This window comes from Coregonus lavaretus (assembly GCF_964263955.1).
Source record: "Coregonus lavaretus genome assembly, chromosome: 2".
NCBI classification, from domain to species: Eukaryota; Metazoa; Chordata; class Actinopteri; order Salmoniformes; family Salmonidae; genus Coregonus; species Coregonus lavaretus.
In genome coordinates this window covers 8812014-8836253 of record NC_139989.1, presented here as the reverse complement: position 1 = coordinate 8836253, position 24240 = coordinate 8812014, and the positions used below count along the sequence as shown (strand labels likewise).

Here is a 24240-nt window from a genome sequence, read left to right as displayed (position 1 = left end):
AAGTAGCCAGCGATGTCATTAGCCAAAGCTCCTTGGCACAGGACTATCTGTGTTTAACCCACTCCTAATGAATCGTTTTGCCATCGCCTCATCGCTAATGAAGGCCTAGGTACAGCAAAGGACGTACCGGTTAAATGGGCATCAGGGTTTTGTTAACGTGTTTTTGTGTCACCTGGTGTTCCCCAGGGCTCAGTGTTGGGCCCTGTGAGTTTTGACTGTGGGGACCCACAGAGCTGCTCGAGTGTTCCCCATCACTGTGATATGCTGCCTGTCACATAGGCTACAGTGCCTTGCAAAAGTATTCATCCCCCTTGCCATTTTTCCTATTTTGTTGCATTACAACCTGTAATGTAAATAGATTTTTATTGGGATTTCATGGAATGGACATACACAAAATAGTCCAAATTGGTGAAGTGTAATGAAAATAATTACCTGTTTCAAAAAATTCTAAAAAATAAATAACGGAAAAGTGGTGCGTGCATATGTATTCACTCCTTTGCTATGAAGCCCCTAAATAAGATCTGGTGCAACCAATTACCTTCAGAAGTCACATAATTTGTTAGATTGCACACAGGTGGACTTTATTTAAGTGTCACATGATCTCAGTATATACAGTGAGGGGAAAAAAGTATTTGATCCCCTGCTGATTTTGTACGTTTGCCCACTGACAAAGAAATGATCAGTCTATAATTTTAATGGTAGGTTTATTTGAACAGTGAGAGACAGAATAACAACAACAAAAATCCAGAAAAACGCATGTCAAAAATGTTATAAATTGATTTGCATTTTAATGACGGAAATAAGTATTTGACCCCCCTCTCAATCAGAAAGATTTCTGGCTCCCAGATGTCTTTTATACAGGTAACGAGCTGAGATTAGGAGCACACACTTAAAGGGAGTGCTCCTAATCTCAGTTTGTTACCTGTATAAAAGACACCTGTCCACAGAAGCAATCAATCAATCAGATTCCAAACTCTCCACCATGGCCAAGACCAAAGAGCTCTCCAAGGATGTCAGGGACAAGATTGTAGACCTACACAAGGCTGGAATGGGCTACAAGACCATCGCCAAGCAGCTTGGTGAGAAGGTGACAACAGTTGGTGCAATTATTCGCAAATGGAAGGAACACAAAATAACTGTCAATCTCCCTCAGCCTGGGGCTCCATGCAAGATCTCACCTCGTGGAGTTGCAATGATCATGAGAACGGTGAGGAATCAGCCCAGAACTACACGGGAGGATCTTGTCAATGATCTCAAGGCAGCTGGGACCATAGTTACCAAGAAAACAATTGGTAACACACTACGCCGTGAAGGACTGAAATCCTGCAGCGCCCGCAAGGTCCCCCTGCTCAAGAAAGCACATATACAGGCCCGTCTGAAGTTTGCCAATGAACATCTGAATGATTCAGAGGAGAACTGGGTGAAAGTGTTGTGGTCAGATGAGACCAAAATCGAGCTCTTTGGCATCAACTCAACTCGCCGTGTTTGGAGGAGGAGGAATTCTGCCTATGACCCCAAGAACACCATCCCCACCGTCAAACATGGAGGTGGAAACATTATGCTTTGGGGGTGTTTTTCTGCTAAGGGGACAGGACAACTTCACCGCATCAAAGGGACGATGGACGGGGCCATGTACCGTCAAATCTTGGGTGAGAACCTCCTTCCCTCAGCCAGGGCATTGAAAATGGGTCGTGGATGGGTATTCCAGCATGACAATGACCCAAAACACACGGCCAAGGCAACAAAGGAGTGGCTCAAGAAGAAGCACATTAAGGTCCTGGAGTGGCCTAGCCAGTCTCCAGACCTTAATCCCATAGAAAATCTGTGGAGGGAGCTGAAGGTTCGAGTTGCCAAACGTCAGCCTCGAAACCTTAATGACTTGGAGAAGATCTACAAAGAGGAGTGGAACAAAATCCCTCCTGAGATGTGTGCAAACCTGATGGCCAACTACAAGAAACGTTTGACCTCTGTGATTGCCAATAAGGGTTTTGCCACCAAGTACTAAGTCATGTTTTGCAGAGGGGTCAAATACTTATTTCCCTCATTAAAATGCAAATCAATTCATAACATTTTTGACATGCATTTTTCTGGATTTTGTTGTTGTTATTCTGTCTCTCACTGTTCAAATAAACCTACCATTAAAATTATAGACTGATCATGTCTTTGTCAGTGGGCAAACGTACAAAATCAGCAGGGGATCAAATACTTTTTTCCCTCACTGTATACACCTGTTCTGAAAGGCCCCAGAGTCTGCAACACCACTAAGCAAGGGGCACCACCAAGCAAGCGGCACCATGAAGACCAAGGAGCTCTCCAAACAGGTCAGGGACAAAGTTGTGGAGAAGTACAGATCAGGGTTGGGTTATAAAAAAAATATCTGAAACTTTGAACATCCCACGGAGCACCATTAAATCCATTATTACAAAATGGAAAGAATATGGCACCACAACAAACCTGCCAAGAGAGGGCCGCCCACCAAAACTCATAGACCAGGCAAGGAGGGCATTAATCAGAGATGCAACAAAGATATTAAAGATAACTGTGAAGGAGCTGCAAAGCTCCACAGCGGAGATTGGAGTATCTGTCCAAACCTGTTTCAGTCTTCCAGAGATTTGAGACTGGGACGGAGGTTCACCTTCCAGCAGGACAATGACCCTAAGCATACTGCTAAAGCAACACTCAAGTGGTTTAAGGGGAAACATTTAAATGTCTTGGAATGGCCTAGTCAAAGCCCAGACCACAATCCAATTGAGAATCTGTGGTATGACTTCAAGATTGCTGTACACCAGCGGAACCCATCCAACCTGAAGTAGCTGGAGCTGTTTTGCCTTGAAGAATGGGCAAAAATCCCAGTGGCTAGATGTGCCAAGCTTATAGAGACATACTCCAAGAGACTTGCAGCTTTAATTGCTGCAAAAAGGTGGCTTTGGGGGGGTGAATAGTTATGCATGCTCAAGTTTTCAGTTTATTTTGTCTTATTCCTTGTTTGTTTCACAATAAAAAAGATTTTGTATCTTCAAAGTGGTAGGCATGTTGCGTAAATGAAATGATACAATCCCCCCCCCCAAAAAAAAAAAAATCAATTTTAATTCCAGGTTGTAAGACAACAAAATAGGAAAAATGCCAAGGCGGGTGAATACTTACAGTTCCTTTGTTTTTCGCTCAGGTGTTTTTCCAGGAATTTGAACTGGTGTAAATGTGGATTTCATAAACTGCATTTAGACAGGCAGCCCAATTCTGATCTTTTTTCCACTAATTGGTCTTTTGACCAATTGCATTAGATCTTTTCACATCAGATCTTTTTCAGAGCTGATCTGATTGGTAAAAATACCTTTATAGTGAAAAAAATATCAGAATTGGGCTGCCAAAGTCATGGATTTCACTTTTTTTTTTATAGGTGGATTTAAATAGGCAGGGTACCTCCTCATTTCTACACTCCACAATGCTCAATCATTCACTTGCCAAAAACAATTTGACAAAGTTGTAGAAACGGATGGGCTGGGTGTTTGTCACATGGAATTAGTAGTTCTAAAACATTTTAGAGCAGCCTCATTGCGCTCCCTGTTTTGGGCCAGTATGAGTTTGGTTTCAATATAGTGCAAGTAATAACTCATTAATTTGGGGGAAATAATCAGATTTTCCTCAGTCACGAGACGGGTAGGACCTGGCTCAGTGTTGCTGTAACATCATAACATGGCACACGTTAAAGCAACATCCCTGTATCTTCTCCATTCTCCCTGTAAACACATAGTACAGCAGCATCTGGGCTGATACAGGCAGCAGACCAGATGAACTGGCTCGGTGTCCTCCTCCCGCTTCTTTCCTCCTCTCCGCTTATCAACTTCCTGTTCCCGCGGTAAGATCATCAGCGTTGACCAGGAAACTGCCCTGGGAGACAGACGCACTCTGCTTTGCAGAGAGAGGGAGAGATTATACTGAACAAAAATATAAACGCAACATGTAAAGTGTTGGTCTTATGTTTTTTTATTTTTTTTATTTTATTTCACCTTTATTTAACCAGGTAAGCCAGTTGAGAACAGGTTCTCATTTACAACTGCGACCTGGCCAAGATAAAGCAAAGTAGTGCAATAAAAACAACACAGAGTTACATATGGGGTAAAAAAAAAAACATAAAGTCAGAAATACAACAGAAAATATATATACAGTGTGTGCAAATGTAGCAAGTTATGGAGGTAAGGCAATAAATAGGCTATAGTGCAGAATAATTACAATAGTATTAACACTGGAATGCTAGATGTGCAAGAGATGATGTGCAAATAGAGATACTGGGGTGCAAATGAGCAAAATAAATAACAATATAGGGATGAGGTAGTTGGGTGGGCTAATTTCAGATGGGCTGTGTACAGGTGCAGTGATCGGTAAGGTGCTCTGACAACTGATGCTTAAAGTTATTGAGGGAGATAAGAGTCTCCAGCTTCAGAGATTTTTGCAATTCGTTCCAGTCATTGGCAGCAGAGAACTGGAAGGAATGGCGGCCAAAGGAGGTGTTGGCTTTGGGAATGACCAGTGAGATATACCTGCTGGAGCGCAGACTACGGGTGGGTGCTGCTATGGTGACCAATGAGCTAAGATAAGGCGGGGATTTGCCTAGCAGTGATTTATAGATGGCCTGGAGCCAGTGGGTTTGACGACGAACATGTAGTGAGGACCAGCCAACAAGAGCGTACAGGTCACAGTGGTGGGTAGTGTATGGGGCTTTGGAGACAAAACGGATGGCACTGTGATAGACTACATCCAATTTGCTGAGTAGAGTGTTGGAGGCTATTTTGTAAATGACATCGCCGAAGTCAAGGATCGGGAGGATAGTCAGTTTTACGAGGGCATGTTTGGCAGCATGAGTGAAGGAGGCTTTGTTGCGAAATAGGAAGCCAATTCTAGATTTAACTTTGGATTGGAGATTCTTTATGTGAGTCTGGAAGTTGAGTTTACAGTCTAACCAGACACCTAGATATTTGTAGTTGTCCACATACTCTAGGTCAGACCCGTCGAGAGTGGTGATTCTAGTCGGGTGGGCGGGTGCTAGCAGCGTTCGATTGAAAAGCATGCATTTAGTTTTACTAGTGTTTAAGAGCAGTTGAAGGCTACTGAAGGATTGTTGTATGGCATTGAAGCTCGTTTGGAGGTTTGTTAACACAGTGTCCAATGAAGGGCCAGATGTATACAAAATGGTGTCGTCTGCGTAGAGGTGGATCTGAGAGTCACCAGCAGCAAGAGCGACATCATTGATATACACGGAGAAAAGTGTCGGCCCAAGAATTGAACCCTGTGGCACCCCCATAGAGACTGCCATAGGTCCAGACAACAGGCCCTCCGATTTGACACACTGAACTCTATCTGAGAAGTAGTTGGTGAACCAGGCAAGGCAGTCATTTGAGAAACCAAGGCTATTTAGTCTACCAATAAATGAGCTGAAATAAAAAATCCCAGAAATGTTCTATAAGCACAAAAAGCTTATTTCTCTCCAATTTTGTGCACAAATTTGGACATCCAACCGCCATCACAACCGCAGACCACGTGTAACCATTCCAGCCCAGGACCTCCACATACGACTTCGTCACCTGCGGGATCGTCTGAGACCAGTCACCCGGACAGCTGATGAAACTGAGGAGTATTTCTGCCTGTAATAAAGCCCTTTTTGTGGGGAAAAACTCATTTTGATTGGCTGGGCCTGGCTCCCAAGTGGGTGGGCCTATGTCCACCCAGGCCCACCCATGGCTGAGCCCCTGCCCAGTCATGTGAAATCTATAAATTAGGGCCTAATACATTTTATTTCAATTGACTGATTTCCTTATATGAACTGTAACTCAGTAAAATCTTTTAAATTGTTGCATGTCGCGTTTATATTTTTGTTCAGTATAGTTTGAAACGATTCGGTTTGATTAGAGGACGAATCGATGTGATACAATTCGATGCACCCCAACTTTGGTTCTGAAATCACCATCACCCAATAATATATTAATATTTATTGTTTACAAATTATCTATGACATATGAATATATAGCACAACTTTGGATTTCACCCCCATCTCAAAATCCAATGGTTTTGACTGTTTGGAAGTTTTTATGGAGTGATCTTTTCTTCTCCTCTCCCTTCAGCCATGTAGTGCGCCCTTTCAAAAGTGATTGTGTTCCCCATTATGAAATTATCAACTTTAACCTGTATATCTAAAAATGACATATACACTGATTTGTTTAAAACAAAACTACCAACACTATTGCTGATGGTAAACCTGAACAATCAAAATAAAATCTATTGTAAGTCCAGATCAGCAGGTATAGCCAGATGAGAGTTGTGTCTCCAGTAGCTTACTTTTATTCCGGAAAAACACCATTTTCAACAGCGCATAGATAACAATAACCTAGCAAATGATATAGGTTGTCGCTCAACTAATATAGCCTAATATCACGCAAGCCATTTTAGCATTTGAATGCTGAAGTTGCCACGCAGATGCGCAAGATCAGGAACAGGCCGCCTACCTTGCGCTGATCAGCTTGACTAGGCCACTGATCAGTGAAAATTGCCTGGGGTAGTTCGGCATGCAAAATGACTTGTAGATCAATGACTGTCAACACAGTTACATGTAGTTTGACACTGAAAGAGAGGAAGCATCAGTTGTCACAAAATATGAGGTTTTTTTTGGAAGGTAGAAAGAATGTAATATGAGGAAACAATTCTGGTGAATCGGCGATTTGTAACGTTTGAATCGATTTTCTGACCGATGCATGCTACATTTGGATCGGTTTGGAGTCTGCGGTCCGATGCACTTGTATCTTAAATATTTGAATCAGGAACCGGTGTTATATCCCTAGTAGATACATGGTCGATACTGCACAGTGGTTCAGCGCAGACTGTTTAACAGAATCGTGAACAAGCTGCCATTTTCAGGCTGGATCAAACTTCGCCCTTGTTGTTGCATCGGCGTTAGTGACTTTAGCAGGCCTCGACGTTAGCACTTGTCCGGGTCAAGTAAAGCAGATTATAGATTTAAGTTGTCCGAATGGACAAGTAATACAAATCACAAAAAAATCACAATAAAAAATGTTGCTACTCCGATCAAAATTGGATCAAAGTGCGATGTGTTGCACACTGTCCTCCCAATCTCTGCAGAGCGCATCGCAGTATAATTATTTTAGGCCTGCATTGACAGGCACGAGCGGACTTTCAATCATGAAGTCACGTTCAATCATGCAGTCGGGAGATGCGTTTTTGAGATCAAAGCGAGCCACGTGTGCACATTTGTTGATTTGTAGTTGGTGAGTTATTTGCCCAGTTATAGCAACTTTTTGGTCAGCAATGAAAATCATGGAAAAGTTAGGATGTGGGCATCATCTGCGTTCGTGCCAGTGGGCCATTGCCAGAGTGGGGGAGGTATCAGCATGTATTAATGTCATTGTCATGTCCAATGTCCTAAACAACTTTCCACCGGCACTTGTGTACAACAGCAAATGGACGTCAGAGTTCATACAGGTGCACAGTTGATGAAACCAATGCTGCATACTCTGGTTGTAAAACCGTCTCTCAAGCGCTCAAAATTGGGTGTAGATAAATGTCACGTTTTAGCAAATTTTTTGGGTTGTTGGGACAAGTGACTTGAGCTTTCGAAAGTGAAAAATCTGTCCTACTTGTCCGATGGACAAGTAGATAAAAAAAGTTAATGTCAAGCCCTGTTTAGCATCTGAGTTTGTTTTGAGTGTCTGTTGCCATTTGTTTGCCTGTGTTGTGATTATTATGTGATGACCCCAACGGGGGACTAATTATTGTATACCCAGCTCTCGGCTCTCTCTAAGGAACGAGCAGGGGGGAAGCAAGTCCTCTGTTTCTCAGAACCTCCCTCCCTGATTCCCCCTCTCCTCTGTTCGCCTTCCTGCCTCCAATCATCCCTCCCTCCCGCTTTCCCATTGGTATACTTCTGAGGCAGAAGACAGCGAACAGTGTGTTTGTGTTGCGTTGGAAAAAGGGTTTTGGATTTTAGCGCTGGTTTGTCCCTAAAAGTTCAGCATTATATTGCCTTGTCTTTCTTGGTTTGGATTTATACAGTATGTCTCTCTGGCTCTCTAAAAGCCACCAGTATCGTGTGAGATTAGCCCTGTCCTCATATGATACAAGTTCCGTTCCCAACCTCCTCCACCACACACCTTCTGTCCTTACAAATCATAGACTGCTCCTCCACTCACTAGCCCCTCATTGAATTGGTAATTATGGGGATGCTCTTTCTCCTAGAGCGGTGTCATTTACCCCCCTTATTCTTGTTTTTGTGTTCACGCTGTGAATGGATCAGACGTTTTCCACCTTTTAGTTTGATTTATTTCATCCCTTACGACCAATCTGTTCACACGGTGCAACACGTGAATAATGTATGATGGAAGACACTTGTGATCATCTAACCTGCTGCTACAGAGGGCACTTACATGAAATGTACTTTAATCTATAATGCAAATGTACATGGAACTCAAAGTGATGATAAATTGTCTTTCTTGTCTAAAACAGAATCCCATGTTGAAGACACTGTGCTTTGACAACAGGGTTTCTCCCTGTGCTGTCACGTGTCTCTCCTCCTCCTAACCCTGTCCCTTTATTTTCTTCCCTCTTTTCTTGTCTTTCATGGAAAAAAGGAGTTCTTTGAGCATGCCAAGCAGCTGTGGGACGATGAAGGCGTGAAGGCGTGCTTCGAGCGCTCCAACGAGTACCAGCTCATCGACTGCGCACAGTAGTGAGTAACCACCCCATCCCTCGTGCCCTCCCTCCCTCCGCATCCCTCTCTTCCTCCCTGTCCTTCTCCATTTGTCTCCCTCTGTCCCATCCCTTTATTTATCTCTACCTATCTCTCTCTCTCTCTCTCTCTCTCTCTCTCTCTCTCTCTCTCTCTCTCTCTCTCTCTCTCTCTCTCTCTCTCTCTCTCTCTCTCTCTCTCTCTCTCTCTCTCTCTCTCTCTCTCTCTCTCTCTCTCTCTCTCTCTCTCTCTCTCTCTTCCCCCCTCCATCCCAATCATTCTCTCCCCCGTCCCTGTGGACTCCCCGTCTCTCCACTGACGTTGCGTATCCCGCAGTCTGCTAACCCCAACCACCAGAACCACACATGTGCCAGGTGCCCTGTTGTGATGACCAAAATACACAAACGGTTGCATTCAGGTCGTACCCACAAGACCGTAAGAGAAGACGCACGCTCCTGGTAAAGAGAGGGGAGGGCTTAACGTTGTTCACAACACAGCCCTTTTGTTCTGTATGGTTTGTCCTCCACTGAGGTAACCATGCTTTCAGGCCACTTCACCCTATTACATTGACATCCCGATAAGGTTAAGTAACCTGTTCCATCTCAGGTTTGTGGCGATAACAAACTGAAATGTATACAGCCCTGCCCGTTGTTGAATAATTTTTCTGGGCACACATGTATTGGTATGCACACACATACAGTAATTACTCATCCACAAGTCTAGCAGGTAACAGGTGACAATTCTTGAGTTTCAAACTCTTGTTGCGGACGAATCCAGTGGAGAGGTTGTTGGAAATACCTTAAAGCTGCAATATGTAGCCTCCTGAGTGGCGCAGCGGTCTAAGGCACTGCATCGCAGTGCTAGAGGCGTCACTACAGACCCAGGTTTGATCCCGGGCTGTGTCGCAGCCGGCCGCGACCGGGAGACCCATAAGGCGGCGCACAATTGGCCCAGCGTCGTCCGTGTTAGGGGAGGGTTTGGCCGGCCGGGATGTCCTTGTCCATCGCGCTCTAGCGACTCCTTGTGGTGGGCCGGACGCATGCACCCTGACTCGCCAGTTGTACAGTGTTTCCTCCGACACATTGGTGCGGCTGGCTTCCGGGTTAAGCAAGCAGTGTGTCAAGAAGCAGTGCGGCTTGGTAGGGTCGTGTTTCGGAGGACACATGGCTCTCGACCTTCGCCTCTCTTGCAGCGATGGGACAAGACTGTAACTACCAATTGGATATCACGAAAAAGGGGATACAGCAATATGTAACTTTTTATGTAACCTGACCAAATTCACATAGAAATGAGTGTTATAGATCTGTCATTCTCATTGAAAGCAAGTCTAAGAAGTGGTAGATCTGTTCTATGAGCGCTATTTCTATGCTTCCTGTTCTTAAGTTTCATTTTTGCATCTTTTACTTTCGGTTTTGTACACCAGCTTCAAACAGCTGAAAATACTACATTTATGGTTATGGAAAATATATTTCACAGCGGTTTAGATGGGACAAGGATTCTCTACACTTTACATTGCTTGTTTTGTCACAAAGTAGGCAAACTATTAGAATTTTAGCAACCAGGAAATGTTGGCGCGATTTCTGCATAGTGCAATTTTAATTAAGCCGGTCCAGTTGTGTTATGGGTGACTATCCATTGTGTGTGTGCATCAGTGTTACTCAAGCATCCTCTTTAATGAAAGGTAGGTCCTTACAGATGTAGTAACTAGCTAGTTTGCTTCAGCAGGAAATTAATCCTGCAGCAACAGGAAATTTGAATTATTATGTGGATTATAATTAATGGACTTTTTTGTAGAGGTTGATACATATTTCGTAAAGGAAAGTTCTCCTCCAACAAGGTGATTGAATTAAGATCCTAGATCTGTAGAAGAGTTCTGCAGTTTCCATCCCATCACAGCCCCGGTTGCTTTCCCAGCCAATGGCGTGTCTCCGTTGACTCTCCTCGTGTCCTGGGCCCTCCCGGCATTCTGATTGGACTTTTATACCTCACCTAAGCACCCAAGGAGTTCTGACCAAGTCCTCAGATGGAGCATGATGTTATAGCCATTTGTGTGTGTTTGTGTGCGCCCGCGTGTGTATACGTGTTTGCGTTTACAAGGTATACACTTTTGTGTGCACTTCGCAGAACCCGACCCCTTATTTGATCTTTATTTGACCCTCATTAATAACCATACCATTTCCATAGGCGACGGTACAGCCTATTATGTAACATGAAATACACACAAGTTGTTATTTTCTAATCTCCAGTCATTCCGAACATGGCAGCGGGTTGTGTAGATTGGAGTGGAGTGAAATATGTGACGTCAGACCCCCTTGTTGTTCCTCTCCCAGGAAGTCACCCATTATGCTGAGGCTTACTGAAGGCAGACACACACCCGTCTGGAGTGTTTGCTCTGGCTGAGTGTGTGTGTGTGTGTGTGTGTGTGAGCATGTGTGTCTGAGCGCCTGTGTACGCACACACATATCGCTCAATGCCATGACGCACAGTAGCTCCACTGTATCCATGTTCAACTGCTCACTGGCTATCTCGTTTCCATTGACACCCATTGGGCTAGGAGGTGGAAACTGCCATCTGTGAGGGCCCATAACTGATGGTTAGTGCTAAGTTAGTACGACCGGGCATTTCAACCTCCTGTTCCTGTCCATTTAGCCGTAGTTAGCATTATAGCGTGTTTTTTCTAGTTCACTCACTTTGTTTAGCTTTAAAGGTAGATTTTGCAATATCAAATCATTGTACAAAAGTCAAATCTGCCAAAACTGCCACTATTGGCTGTTTAAAAAAAAGCTGTTGATGTCTGTAAGCAGGAAGTCGCCCCTCTGTTTTGATTATGTCATATTGCTGAGTCTTTAAGTCGTGATCGTCCAATGGTAGCTGGTTCAGAAGACATATTGTATCTAGGCAGCCAGCATAGCCTACCCTCTTCTCTGTGCTGCATTTAGCTAGTTGTGGTCAAAAGTCTGCTGCCTCAGTTTTTATGATGGCAATTTGCATATACTCCAGAATGTTATGAAGAGTGATCAGATGAATTGCAATTAATTGCAAAGTCCCTCTTTGCCATGAAAATGAACTTAATCCCCAAAAAACATTTCCACTGCATTTCAGCCCTGCCACAAAAGGACCAGCTGACATTATGTCAGTGATTCTCTCGTTAACACAGGTGAGTGTTGACGAGGACAAGGCTGGAGATCACTCTGTCATGCTGATTGAGTTAGAATAACAGACTGGAAGCTTTAAAAGGAGGATGGTGCTTGAAATCATTGTTCTTCCTCTGTTAACCTGGTTACCTGCAAGGAAACATGTGCCGTCATCATTGCTTTGCACAAAAAGGGCTTCACAGGCAAGGATATTGCTGCTAGTAAGAGTGCACTTAAATCAACCATTTATCGGATCATCAAGAACTTAAAGGAGAGAGGTTCAATTGTTGTGAAGAAGGCTTCAGGGCGCCCAAGAAAGTCCAGCAAGTGCCAGGACCGTCTCCTAAAGTTGATTCAGCTGCGGGATCGGGGCACCACCAGTGCAGAGCTTGCTCAGGAATGGCAGCAGGCAGGTGTGAGTGCATCTGCACGCACAGTGAGGCGAAGACTTTTGGAGGATGGCCTGGTGTCAAGAAGGGCAGAGAGGAAGCCACTTCTCTCCAGGAAAAACATCAGAGACAGACTGATATTCTGCATTAGGTACAGGGATTGGACTGCTGAGGACTGGGGTAAAGTCATTTTCTCTGATGAATCCCATTTCCATTGTTTGGGGCATTCAGAAAAAAGCTTGTCCGGAGAAGACAACATTTACATTTACATTTTAGTCATTTAGCAGACGCTCTTATCCAGAGCGACTTACAGTTAGTGAATACATTATTTATTTTTTATACTGGCCCCCCGTGGGAATCGAACCCACAACCCTGGCGTTGCAAACGCCATGCTCTATCAACTGAGCTACATCCCTGCCGGCCATTCCCTCCCCTACCCTGGACGACGCTGGGCCAATTGTGCGCCGCCCATGAGTCTCCCGGTCGCGGCCGGCTGCGACAGAGCCTGGATTCGAACCAGGATCTCTAGTGGCACAGTTAGCACTGCGATGCAGTGCCTTAGACCACTGCGCCACTCAGGAGACAAGGTGAGCACTACCATCAGTCCTATGTCATGCCAACAGTAAAGCATCCTGAGACCATTCATGTGTGGGGTTGCTTCTCAGCCAAGGGAGTGGGCTCACTCACAATTTTGCCTAAGAGCACAGCCATGAATAAAGAATGGTACCAACACATCCTCCGAGAGCAACTTCTCCCAACCATCCAAGAACAGTTTGGTGACGAACAATGCCTTTTCCAGCATGATGGAGCACCTTGCCATAAGGCAAAAGTGATAACTAAGTGGCTCGGGGAACAAAACATCGACATTTTGGGTCCATGGCCAGGAAACTCCCCAGACCTTAATCCCATTGAGAACTTGTGGTCAATCCTCAAGAGGCGGGTGGACAAATAAAAACCCACAAATTCTGACAAACTCCAAGCATTGATTATGCAAGAATGGGCTGCCATCAGTCAGGATGAGGCCCAGAAGTTAATTGACAGCATGCCAGGGCGGATTGCAGAGGTCTTGAAAAAGAAGGGTCAACACTGCAAATATTGACTCTTTGCATAAACGTAATGTAATTGTCAATAAAAGCCTTTGAAACTTATGGAATGCTTGTAATTATACTTCAGTATACCATAGTAACATCTGACAAAAATATCTAAAAACACTGAAGCAGCTAACTTTGTGAAGACCAATACTTGTGTTATTCTCAAATCCTTTGACCACGACTCTAGTATCCAGGATAGCTCCATGGTGCTATTCCTAGGTCCTCCAAAGACTATGTAAACCAATGGAAATTGCTCAGCAGTCAGTGTCCAGTAGCAACCCCTTTTCCACTTTGCTTTTTCAGTTAGCCGCTGCTATCTCTCAACCCCAATTTAAACTCTAAATGAGTATGGGCAGATAGACAAGTTGGCAGATCCAAGTGCTTGTGTCAAAGAGGAGGCCCATATTGACATTCCACAATCCTATAAGCCAATCAATACCGACTGTACATTGTACATTTAGACTGTACATAGTGCATCTAGGTTGTTTTTGGGAGGAGGGCTAGATCCGTTTTCTGTTTCATTTAAATTGATTTCAATGTTCTGTTCCGTTGCACAGTCTGGAGCCATTGGGCCATGCATTGATGCATCGTTGTGTGCCTTTGAAAAGCCCATAAATGTCATGGAATGGCTAGTTTGTTTCATTCCACTTTGTTGTCAGGAGTTTGACTCAACTTGTTCTGAAGTGAAGTGTCTTGTTTAGTAACAATTGTGTTACGTATTTACTTTACTTCCTACTGTATCAATGAAAAAAAGTCAGTTGAAGGCATATCACACTGCATTGAAACTACAGTGACCTAAATGCCATGTACAAAATGACCAAGATATAGGGGGGCAGTCCAACATTTTGACGACTTGCCAACAACAACTATACCAAAGATTCTTACATTTTTCTAGTTTTCTATACAATTTGTGAGCATACTGGACCGTAGCTTGAGGGCTAGCATCTAGAGACACTGCCGTTTGTTTACCATTGAGTTTATCCCCTAGCTTGCTGTATGTTTCAGTAACTGATATCATACCAGCACAAGTACACAGAAGATCCTCTTCCTCTCACTCTCTGGTAATGTCGGCTTCAGGCTAGTCGACTACTTTATCCTGATATACAAAACTCAGAGATTTAAGCTCGTCGAAATGGACCCCATCTGTAAATTCAGGTTTGAATTTGCTTAAAAACAACATAGCACAATAGTTACTGTAAGAAAAATAAATAATAATTGGCATATGCAGAATTAAGACCTTTTGATCTTTATGACACACTGAATTCCTGACACTCACTGAATGTCTTAACGTTTGTTTTATGCTTATCAACTTTTATTGTGCTCTTTTACTTTATACTTTTCATTGTAGACATCTTGCATATTCACACTGTAAATTAATGGTGGCAACTATGTACATTCTATGGATGGACTTGGTGGTGTGCCGTGGCCCTGAGGGCTGCGTTGCATAACTGGACTTGCTTATGGACTATTGCTGAACTATGGATTGGTGTGAGAGAAGTCTCAATGATAATGTGAAAATGTCATTTGTGTCTGAACCTTGTTTTTCCGAAATGAAAAAATTATTTCCACAACAACAAATATACACATAGCAACCATATGTTGTAGTCTCAAAGCTACACATCAACTCCCCTCGAGTATGTCACTGATGCTCAGGTAGTCATGTATTGAATAGCTACCATCGCCACTAGCTACAGCATCGCCACCTCAAAAACATTAGCACTGTAAGCATTAGCACGATAAAAGTTAGCGTTAGCTTAGCACGCTAAAGCTGTGTGCGCTAGCTGCATATCCTGGTTTGTGTGGTCGTTAGCATTAGCACGCTAAATCTGTGTGCGCTGGCTGCATATCCTGGTTTGTGTGCTCAGTGGGCAGTAGGAAGCAGAGGACACTGTTGATGTTGCAGGCTGATAAGGCCTTAATATAGTCCTGTGGGAGCACAATAGTAACCCTGTTCTGGCTGGCCTGTTCTGTTCCCAGCTGGGGAAAGCTCTCTCTCTCTCTCTCGCGCTCTCTCGCTCTCTCGCTCTCTCTCTCTCTCGTTAATTTAGTTGGTCCTATGTGGAGATTGTTTTTCCCTGCCCAATCCAGGTTGATAAAAGGCCTTTAGTTGGGTTAAGGTTTCTGTCTCAGCCGTATTTCACCCTTAATTCTGGTGATCCAGTGCCTTTGGTATAAACTTTGGCTGAACACATATTGCCTACATTGTACAAAAAATAAATAACAAAAATAGCAACACAGTCTTGAGATCAAGTATTGTTTTTGTTGAAGTGGGGGGCGATTGCTTGTTTTCTCAATGAACTCAGGAATATCAGGTTTTCCTATGCAAATATTTGCCATTCAAGGCAGGGCTGGTCCTTGCTGTTCTGCCGCCATAGACTGCCTTCCCCCGCAAAACTAGAATAGTCCCAGTAAGCAAAATTATGTTGAAAACACGTCTAAAATATTTATTTTACAGACGTTGAAGTTAGGTTCAATTTAGGTTCTGAATTAAAGCTATTTTACGGTATGTTTAAAATACATATTTTCCAGGACGTTCAAAAATTCGTATTTTCCGGACGTTGAAATCAGGTTCATTTTTGGTTTTGAATGAAAGTTGGAAATATGTAATTTATAGACGTCTATGACTGGACCAAATCAAGTCTGGTCCTGACCGGACAAAATCTGAACCAAAAATCTATGTCCGTGGATGTGGATATCAAGGCCGGTCCGTGCTTACTGAGGTGTAGCCGACAGTGTTGCCTGAAATTGAGTTTTATGAATGCCCATCTATCTACTGGTTGTAAAACACCAAAAAACGACTTCCGGACAGGACCAAAAAAAGACGTTGTCTCGTGCTTACTGGGGTGTAGCCTACCATGTCAGACCGCAATATAATTTTATGAATGCCCATCCATGTGGTAGGCCCACCGTTTGTAAAACAAGCCATTGGATTGGCTTTATTAGTCCTGATTCCTGTGACTAATCAATTTGGCTATTTAAGCTCTGAATATCAGCTACTCAACTTTATCAGGAGTAATCGCAAGCCTATTAGCAATGTGTTTCCACAGTGGGAAAAAAAGTATTTTATTTTTCACTATGATCAGCTTGTCAAAAATTTACAGAAACAAACTTGAAACCACTGATCATGACAATGGGGTGAAACTTCTGGACAAAAGTTGTGATTGTCCAATCAACTTTGACCTGTCCTGTTTTTAGGATATGTTTGTTAACATGACAGCACATTTTTTCTTTGATTGAGTGCCATTAAGGTCAGGCTATTTAATCAGAGAAACCTGCGTGATGGAAAAAGTGTCCATCTCATTACATTCATACATTTATCTCCAGCCTGTGTAGCTCAGTTGGTAGAGCATGGCGTTTGCAACGCTAGGGTTGTGGGTTCGTTTCCCACGGGGGACCAGTATGAAAAAATAAACAATGTATGCACTCACTAACTGTAAGTCGCTCTGGATAAGAGCGTCTGCTAAATGACTAAAATGTAAAATGTACAGAAAAAGCCACAATCTCTTTCTACCATATCCTATATCTGCTACATGATTTATGTTCGATAATTTTTTTGACGGAACATTGGTGGAGCGCTGCAGAGATGCATCTCTCCAACAGCACCCTGGAGAGGCACGCTGGGAATAGACAAGAAAAATAATTCCCCCCCTGCCTTTGAGCGGCATCAGCGCTCACCTAAAAAGCCCACATTCCACTTGTTGAGAGAAATTGTCATTGTTTTTGGGCAGAATTATGTGAGGTTTTATGTGTTGTTGGAGGTGCGTCTTGGTCAGTTTAGCTCAGAAAATGCCGCCCTTGTCAATTTATCGCCATAGGCGGCTACCTAATCCTGCCTAATGAGCGGGCCGGCCGTGATACAAGGGCTCCCTAGCATGTGCAATGCAGCCCAATTACAGTTGAATTCAATCACACTGTGTCATTGTTCTACCATACTGTTCATGTGATTCTGCCATTGCGTTGGACTTCTTCCAGATTATACAAAGAGGTGGCACACACACTCAAGTGTGTAGCCTGCACACTGGATGTCCTCTGTAGCTCATTTGGTAGAGCATGACATTTGCAATGTCAGGATAGTGGGTTCGATTCCCGGGACCACCCATACACAAAAAGTGTATGCACATGTGACTAAGTCACTTTAGATAAAAGCGTCTGCTAAATGGCGTATTATATTTTTGCACAGTGCCCTTTGACTTGTTTTAAATAAAGACCATTGAGTTGCAGATGCAGTAGTTGTTTTTAATTCTGCGATTGTACCATGGTGCTTGCAACACAAGGGTGGTACTGGCTCCTGCATGGACCACATACTGGATGTACAGTTATATACTCAAAAATTACCATATATCATGATAATGAAGTATTCTATGACCCAGTATACACTACCAGTCAAAAGTTTGGACACACCTTCTCATTCAAGTGTTTTTCATTATTTTTACTATTTTTTTACATTGTAGAATAATAGTGAAGACATCAAAACTATGAAATAACACATATGGAATCATATAGTAACCAAAAAAGTGTTAAACAAATCAAAATATATTTTATATTTGAGATTCTTCAAATAGCCACCCTTTGCCTTGATGACAGCTTTGCACACTCTTGGCCCAAGTTTGATGTAGTCATTGCGCGCTGTGAATATGGGAACAAATACTTAACTTTTGACTACTTTAATTGACATAAGTGAATTTGTCCCAATATTTTTGGTCCCCTAAAATAGGGGGAGCATTGTACAAAAAGTGCTATAATTTCTAAACGGTTCACCCGATATGGATGAAAATAACCTCAAATTAAAAGCTGTACTTTAACCCCATAGTCACTGTACCATTTCAAATCCAAAGTGCTGGAATACAGACCCAAAACATTAAAAAAATTGTCACTGTCCCAATACTTTTATAGCTCATTGTATACTATACATGTATATACACTATATATACTATTTGTAATGTATTAACTATACTCTATATGGCCCACTTTACTCCATGCACTGTGCTGCCGCTCTGGTAAAGTCAATGCTATCTCTACGGGGTGATTCAATGACTAGTCTAGCTAAACACAGCCTAACACTTGAATTTAACCCTTGGTCAAACCAGCCAACCACACAATCACTGGGCGAAAAGGGTACATTTCCGGGGATATCTTTATCTATATATTTCCGTATATCTGACATTTTATTAGATATACACTACCGTTCAAGATTTTGGGGTCACTGTCCTTGTTTTCCATGAAAACATACATGAAATGAGTTTGAATAGGAAATATAGCAAAATGCATAGGAAATGTAGTCATTGACAAGGTTAGAAATAATGATTTTTAATATAAATAATAATTGTGTCCTTCAAACATTGCTTTCGTCAAAGAATCCTCCATTTGCAGCAATTACAGCCTTGCAGACCTTTGGCATTCTAGTTGTCAATGTGTTGAGGTAATCTGAAGAGAGTTCACATCATGCTTCCTGAAGCACCTCCCACAAGTTAGATTGGCTTGATGGGCACTTCTTACGTACCATACGGTCAAGCTGCTCCCACAACAACTCAATAGGGTTGAGATCCGGTGACTGTGCTGGCCACTCCATTATAGACAGAATACCAGTTGACTGCTTCTTCCCTAAATAGTTATTGAATAGTTTGGAGCTGTGCTTTGGGTCAATGTCCTGTTGTAGGAGGAAATGTGCTCCAATCAAGTGCCATCCACAGGGTATGGCATGGCATTGCAAAATGGAGTGATAGCCTTCCTTCTTCAAGATCCCTTTTACCCTGTACAAATCTCCCACTTTACCACCACCAAAGCACCCCCAGACCATCACATTGCCTCCACCATGCTTGACAGATGGCATCAAGCATTCCTCCAGCATCTTTTCATTTGGTCTGCGTCTCACAAATGTTCTTCTTTGTGATCCGAACACCTCAAACTTCCATTTGTCTGTCCATAACACTTTTTCCCAATCTTCCTCTGTCCAGTGTCTGTGTTCTTTTGCCTATCTTAATATTTTATTTTTATTGGCCAGTCTGAGATATGGCTTTTTCTTTGCAACTCTGCCTAGAAGGTCAGCATCCCGGAGTCGCCTCTTCACTGTTGACGTTGAAACTGGTGTTTTGTGGGTACTATTTAATGAAGCTGCCAGTTGAGGACCTGTGAGGCGTCTGTTTCTCAAACTAGACACTAATGTATTTGTCCTCTTGCTCAGTTGTGCACCGGGGCCTCCCACTCCTCTTTCTATTCTGGTTAGAGCCAGTTTGCGCTTTTCTGTGAAGGTGGTAGTAGTACACAGCGTTGTACGAGATCTTCAGTTTCTTGGAAATTTCTCAGAACAAGAATAGACTGACGAGTTTCATAAGAAAGTTCTTTGTTTCTGGCCATTTTGATTCTGTAATTGAACCCACAATTGCTGATGCTCCAGATACTCAACTAGTCTCAAGAAGGCCAGTTTTATTGCTTCTTTAATCAGCACAACAGTTTTCAGCTGTGCTAACATAATTGCAAAAGGGTTTTCTAATGATCAATTAGCCTTTTAAAATGATAAACTTGGATTAGCAAACACAACGTGCCATTGGAACACAGGACTGATGGTTGCTGCTAATGGGCCTCTGTATGCCTATTCCATTTCCAGATACAATAGCCATTTACAACATGAACAATGCCTGCACTGTATTTCTGATCAATTTTATGTTATTTTAATGGACAAAAAAATTGCTTTTCTTTAGAAAACAATGACATTTTTAAGTGACCCCAAACTTTTGAATGGTAGACATGCTCCAGATACGCATGTCCTTAATTTCAAATATACGGAGTTAGGATATTCTCCGTAATGGGACAGTTTCTACATGCATCCAATCCGGACCTCAGAAATCTCCCCGCTACTGTATGAGTCCAGGGAGATATCTGGGGTGAGATATGTTCAAGACACGCACCCTCTTACATATTTGTAGAATATTCTAACTCAGGAAAGGGTATGTGTCAACATGCTGACATATCTAAAGCCTAATACTTAGGCATGAAAGATTCTACGTATTTAAAAAAATGTGTAATCTGTAGTCATCTGATAATTTGTGTCATATAAAAAATAAAAAATAAACATTATTTCAATACATGTCCTTACATGATATGTAATATTCATCTTAGTATGTCTGATCGAAAATTGGCTAAATCTTACTCATGAAATGTCCAGCGCCCAAATGATTTTATGTGTTCAGGCGCCAAAAATCATCTTGCTTCTTCACATGAAGGTGACATATCTGAGCATACATTTGCACCATATTCAGTAGTAGGCTATACAAGGCACGGAAAGGCAAACATGGTTATATTTAATCCAAGTTGCTATTTCCAAAGCACATCTCTGCTATTTCTGTTTTAAAAAAATGCAGCATAACAAATCCAGAGCTCCGATCACAACACATGTTTTCTGTAAAGATACAAATGTAGGCCAATCTTTGCTAAAAATGTATTTTATTTATTTAACAGAAAATTAAAGTTGCACACCCTCAAAACCCATGCGTGCCTTGTTTGTTATGGACGATGCGATGGGGCAGATTGGGTCATCAGTGGCGGTCCCTCACAGTCCAGACCCAGTTCCACTCTGTGATCCACTCCAAAATGTCAATGCATAAATCATTAATCAAAATTGTGTCGATATTGCAAGAAAATATTGTCATTTCACATAACCATACCACAAGTTAGCTCGGGATCCTGAGTGGCGCAGCGGTCTAAGGCACTGCATTGCAGTGCTAGAGGCGTCACTACAGACCTGGGTTCGATCCTGGGCTGTATCACAAACGGCCTTGATCAGGTGTCCCATTGAACGGCGCACAATTGGTCCAACGTCGTCCGGGTTACGGGAGGATTTGGCCGGGGTAGGCTGTCTTTGTGAATAAGAATTTGTTCTTAACTGACTTGCCTAGTTAAATAAAGGTTACACACATTACACACACTCTACCTGCTTCATAACTGGAACACGCTAACTAGCTAGCTTATATTAACCAGTAATACAAAATATGCTTAAACAATTTAACCTTGAGGCTTGATAGGAGGTACAAATGTTTTTCCCTGAACGGAAGGCAATTTCATTATTTGTTTGCTAGCTAGGCTACCAGTTAACTTTTTAAAGTTACCCCCCATCAAGCCTAGCTAGCTAGCTAGCCCTACTGACTGCTGGACAAATTAGCTAACGTTCTTGATTCTAGTTACTAAGATAAATAAAACATCTAAAATTAGCTACTCACTTTAGCGTTTACTTCTTTTTGAGGTATTTTCTGAACAGCTTCTCACTTCTTTGTTTTTCCAGTTGTCAGTTCGACCACACACTCATTTGTGGCACCCAAATTCAAAAATGACAGTTGGAACTCCACAGCAGAAAAGAGGTGATTCTTGTTGCTAGGCTACCAGTTACAGTGCTTTTAGCTTGCGGTTTGTGCGCGCCTTTATCAAGAGGGAATAAAAAAATTATAGCTAGTGTCTGAAATAATTATATGGATTTAATATTTGTCAAATTATTGAGTATGTCCTCAACTCAAATAAGCATCAAATTGTCCTCATTTAGCATATCAAAATGCATATCAAAATCCTGATATGGACCTGTCAAGAGCATATGCATTGTATGTGCTGAGAAAATATATTATGTAGGCCTACTGTTAGTATTATTCCTCATATAGAGAAAATAAGATGTCCAGATAGGCCTATCTCAGGATATCTAATGAGTCAATATCCAGCCATACCATGTATGATATCCGGAGGGAATCCAAAAATGATTTGTGAATGAAAGAAAAATCTGGATTCTATTTTTGACAAATTATTGAGCATGTGCTGAAAACTCAAATGTATCAGAAATCATCCTTATTTTCTGCATATCGAAAATCCTATCAAGATCCGGATATGGACCTCAGCCAAGAGAAACATATTTGAAATCAATATAGCTTCATATCTTGAATGTGCTGAGAAAACACAGATATGCGATGTATACAGTCAGTTTTTGTCAACATGAAGAGAGAAAATAGGATGTCCCATATCTCAGGATATTGAATGAGTCAATATCTGGCCATAGGAAATGTCCATATGTGATATTCTGAGTAATCCCAATATCATACAGTGCCTTCAAGAAAGTATTCAAACCCCTTGACTTATTCCACATTTTGTTGTGTTACAGCCTGAATTCAATATAGATTAAATATTTGTTTTGTTGTTGACATCTACACACAATACCCCATACTGACAAAGTGAAAACATGTTTTTAGAAATTTTTGCAACTGTATTTAAAATGAAATACAGAAATATCTCATTTACATAAGTATTCACATCCCTGAGTCAATACATGTTTGAATCACCTTTGGCAGCGTTTTCAGCTGTGAGTCTTTCTGGGTAAGTCTGTAAGAGCTTTGCACACCTGGATTGCACAATATTTGCCCGATATTCTTTTCAAAATTCTTGAAGCTCTGTCAAATTGGTTGTTGATCATTGCTAGACAGCCATTTTCAAGTCTTACATAGCTTTTCAAGCAGATTTAAGTCAAACTGTAACTCGGCCACTCAGGAACATTCACTGTCTTCTTGGTAAGCAACTCCAGTGTAGATTTGGCCTTGTGTTTTAGGTTATTGTCCTGCTGAAAGGTGAATTAATCTCCCATTGTTAGGTGGAAAGCAGACTGAACCAGGTTTCCTCTAGGATTTTGCCTGTGCTCAGCTCCATTCCGTTTTCTTTTTTTTATCCTTAACTCCCCAGTCCTTAACGATTACAAGCAAACCCATAACATGATGCAGCCACCACTATGCTTGAAAATATGTAGAGTGGTACTCAGTAATGTGTTGTATTGGATTTGCACCAAACATAACACTTTGTATTCAGGACAAAAGGTTAATTGCTTTGCCACATTTTTTGCAGTATTACTTTTCAGTTTTCTCCTATCACAGCCATTAAAATAGGTAACTGGTTTAAAGTCACCATTGGCCTCATGGTGAAATCCCTGAGCGGTTTCCTCCCTCTACGGCAACTGAGTTAGGAAGGACGCCTGTATCTTTGTAGTGACTGGGTGTATTGACACACCATCCAAAGTGTAATTAATAACTTCACCATGCTCAAAGGGATATTCAATGTCTGCTTTTTTTTATTTTTTATTTACCCATCTACCAATAGGTGCCCTTCTTTGCAAGGCATTGGAAAACCTCCCTGGTCTTTGTGGTTGCATCTGTGTTTGAAATGTACTGCTCAACTGTGGGATCTTACAGATAATTGTATATGTGGGGTACAGAAATGAGGTAGTCATTAAAAAATCCTATTAAACACTGTTATTGCACACAGAGTGGGTCCATGCAACTTATTATGTGACTTGTTAAGCACATTTTTACTCATGAACTTATTTAGACTTGCCATAAGAAAGTATTGTTGAATACTTATTGACTCAAGACATTTAAGCTTTTCATTTTTAATTAATTAGTAAAACTTTCGAAAAACTTCACTTTGACATTATGGGGTATTGTGTCTAAGCCAGTGACATAAAAATCTATATTTAATCCATTTTAAATTCAGGATGGAACAACAAAATGTGGAAAAAGTGAAGTGTTGTGAATATTTCTGAAGGCACTGTATATGTCTAAAAGATACATCTGGATTCAGAATTTGTCAGGATATGGTTCAAATATGCATTGGAAATGGTCTGTATTCTCTAGTATATCAAAAATGTGTCATGTAAAGATATCCCCAGATATGAACCCTTTTTTGACAAGTGAATGCTTACTGTATCAGCTTGTGACATCCTATGGCAGTTTAGTACAGCTTATGACAGCTTGACAACAGACGTTACTCCGGCACGATACAAGCTACAGGTGTAAGATCTTAATTTAACCAATATTGTCACAGCAAAATAATCCTGCAGCATCAGGATTTGAATATTTAGTTTATAATGTTGCTTGATC

At 41.9% G+C, this 24240-nt stretch overlaps 1 protein-coding gene across 2 annotated transcripts in view; it reads left to right on the top strand.

Annotated features, from left to right (window-relative positions):
• gnal (guanine nucleotide binding protein (G protein), alpha activating activity polypeptide, olfactory type) overlaps window positions 1-24240 on the top strand; it is a gene marked incomplete at its 5' end in the record, with an annotated part of 69626 nt that overhangs the window by 19494 nt on the left and 25892 nt on the right. For both annotated transcript variants that reach the window (XM_084144391.1, XM_084144390.1), the window contains one exon: window positions 8634-8731. In XM_084144391.1, the coding sequence (XP_084000517.1) occupies window positions 8634-8731 (98 nt within the window). The remainder of the gene's footprint in view (window positions 1-8633; window positions 8732-24240) is intronic.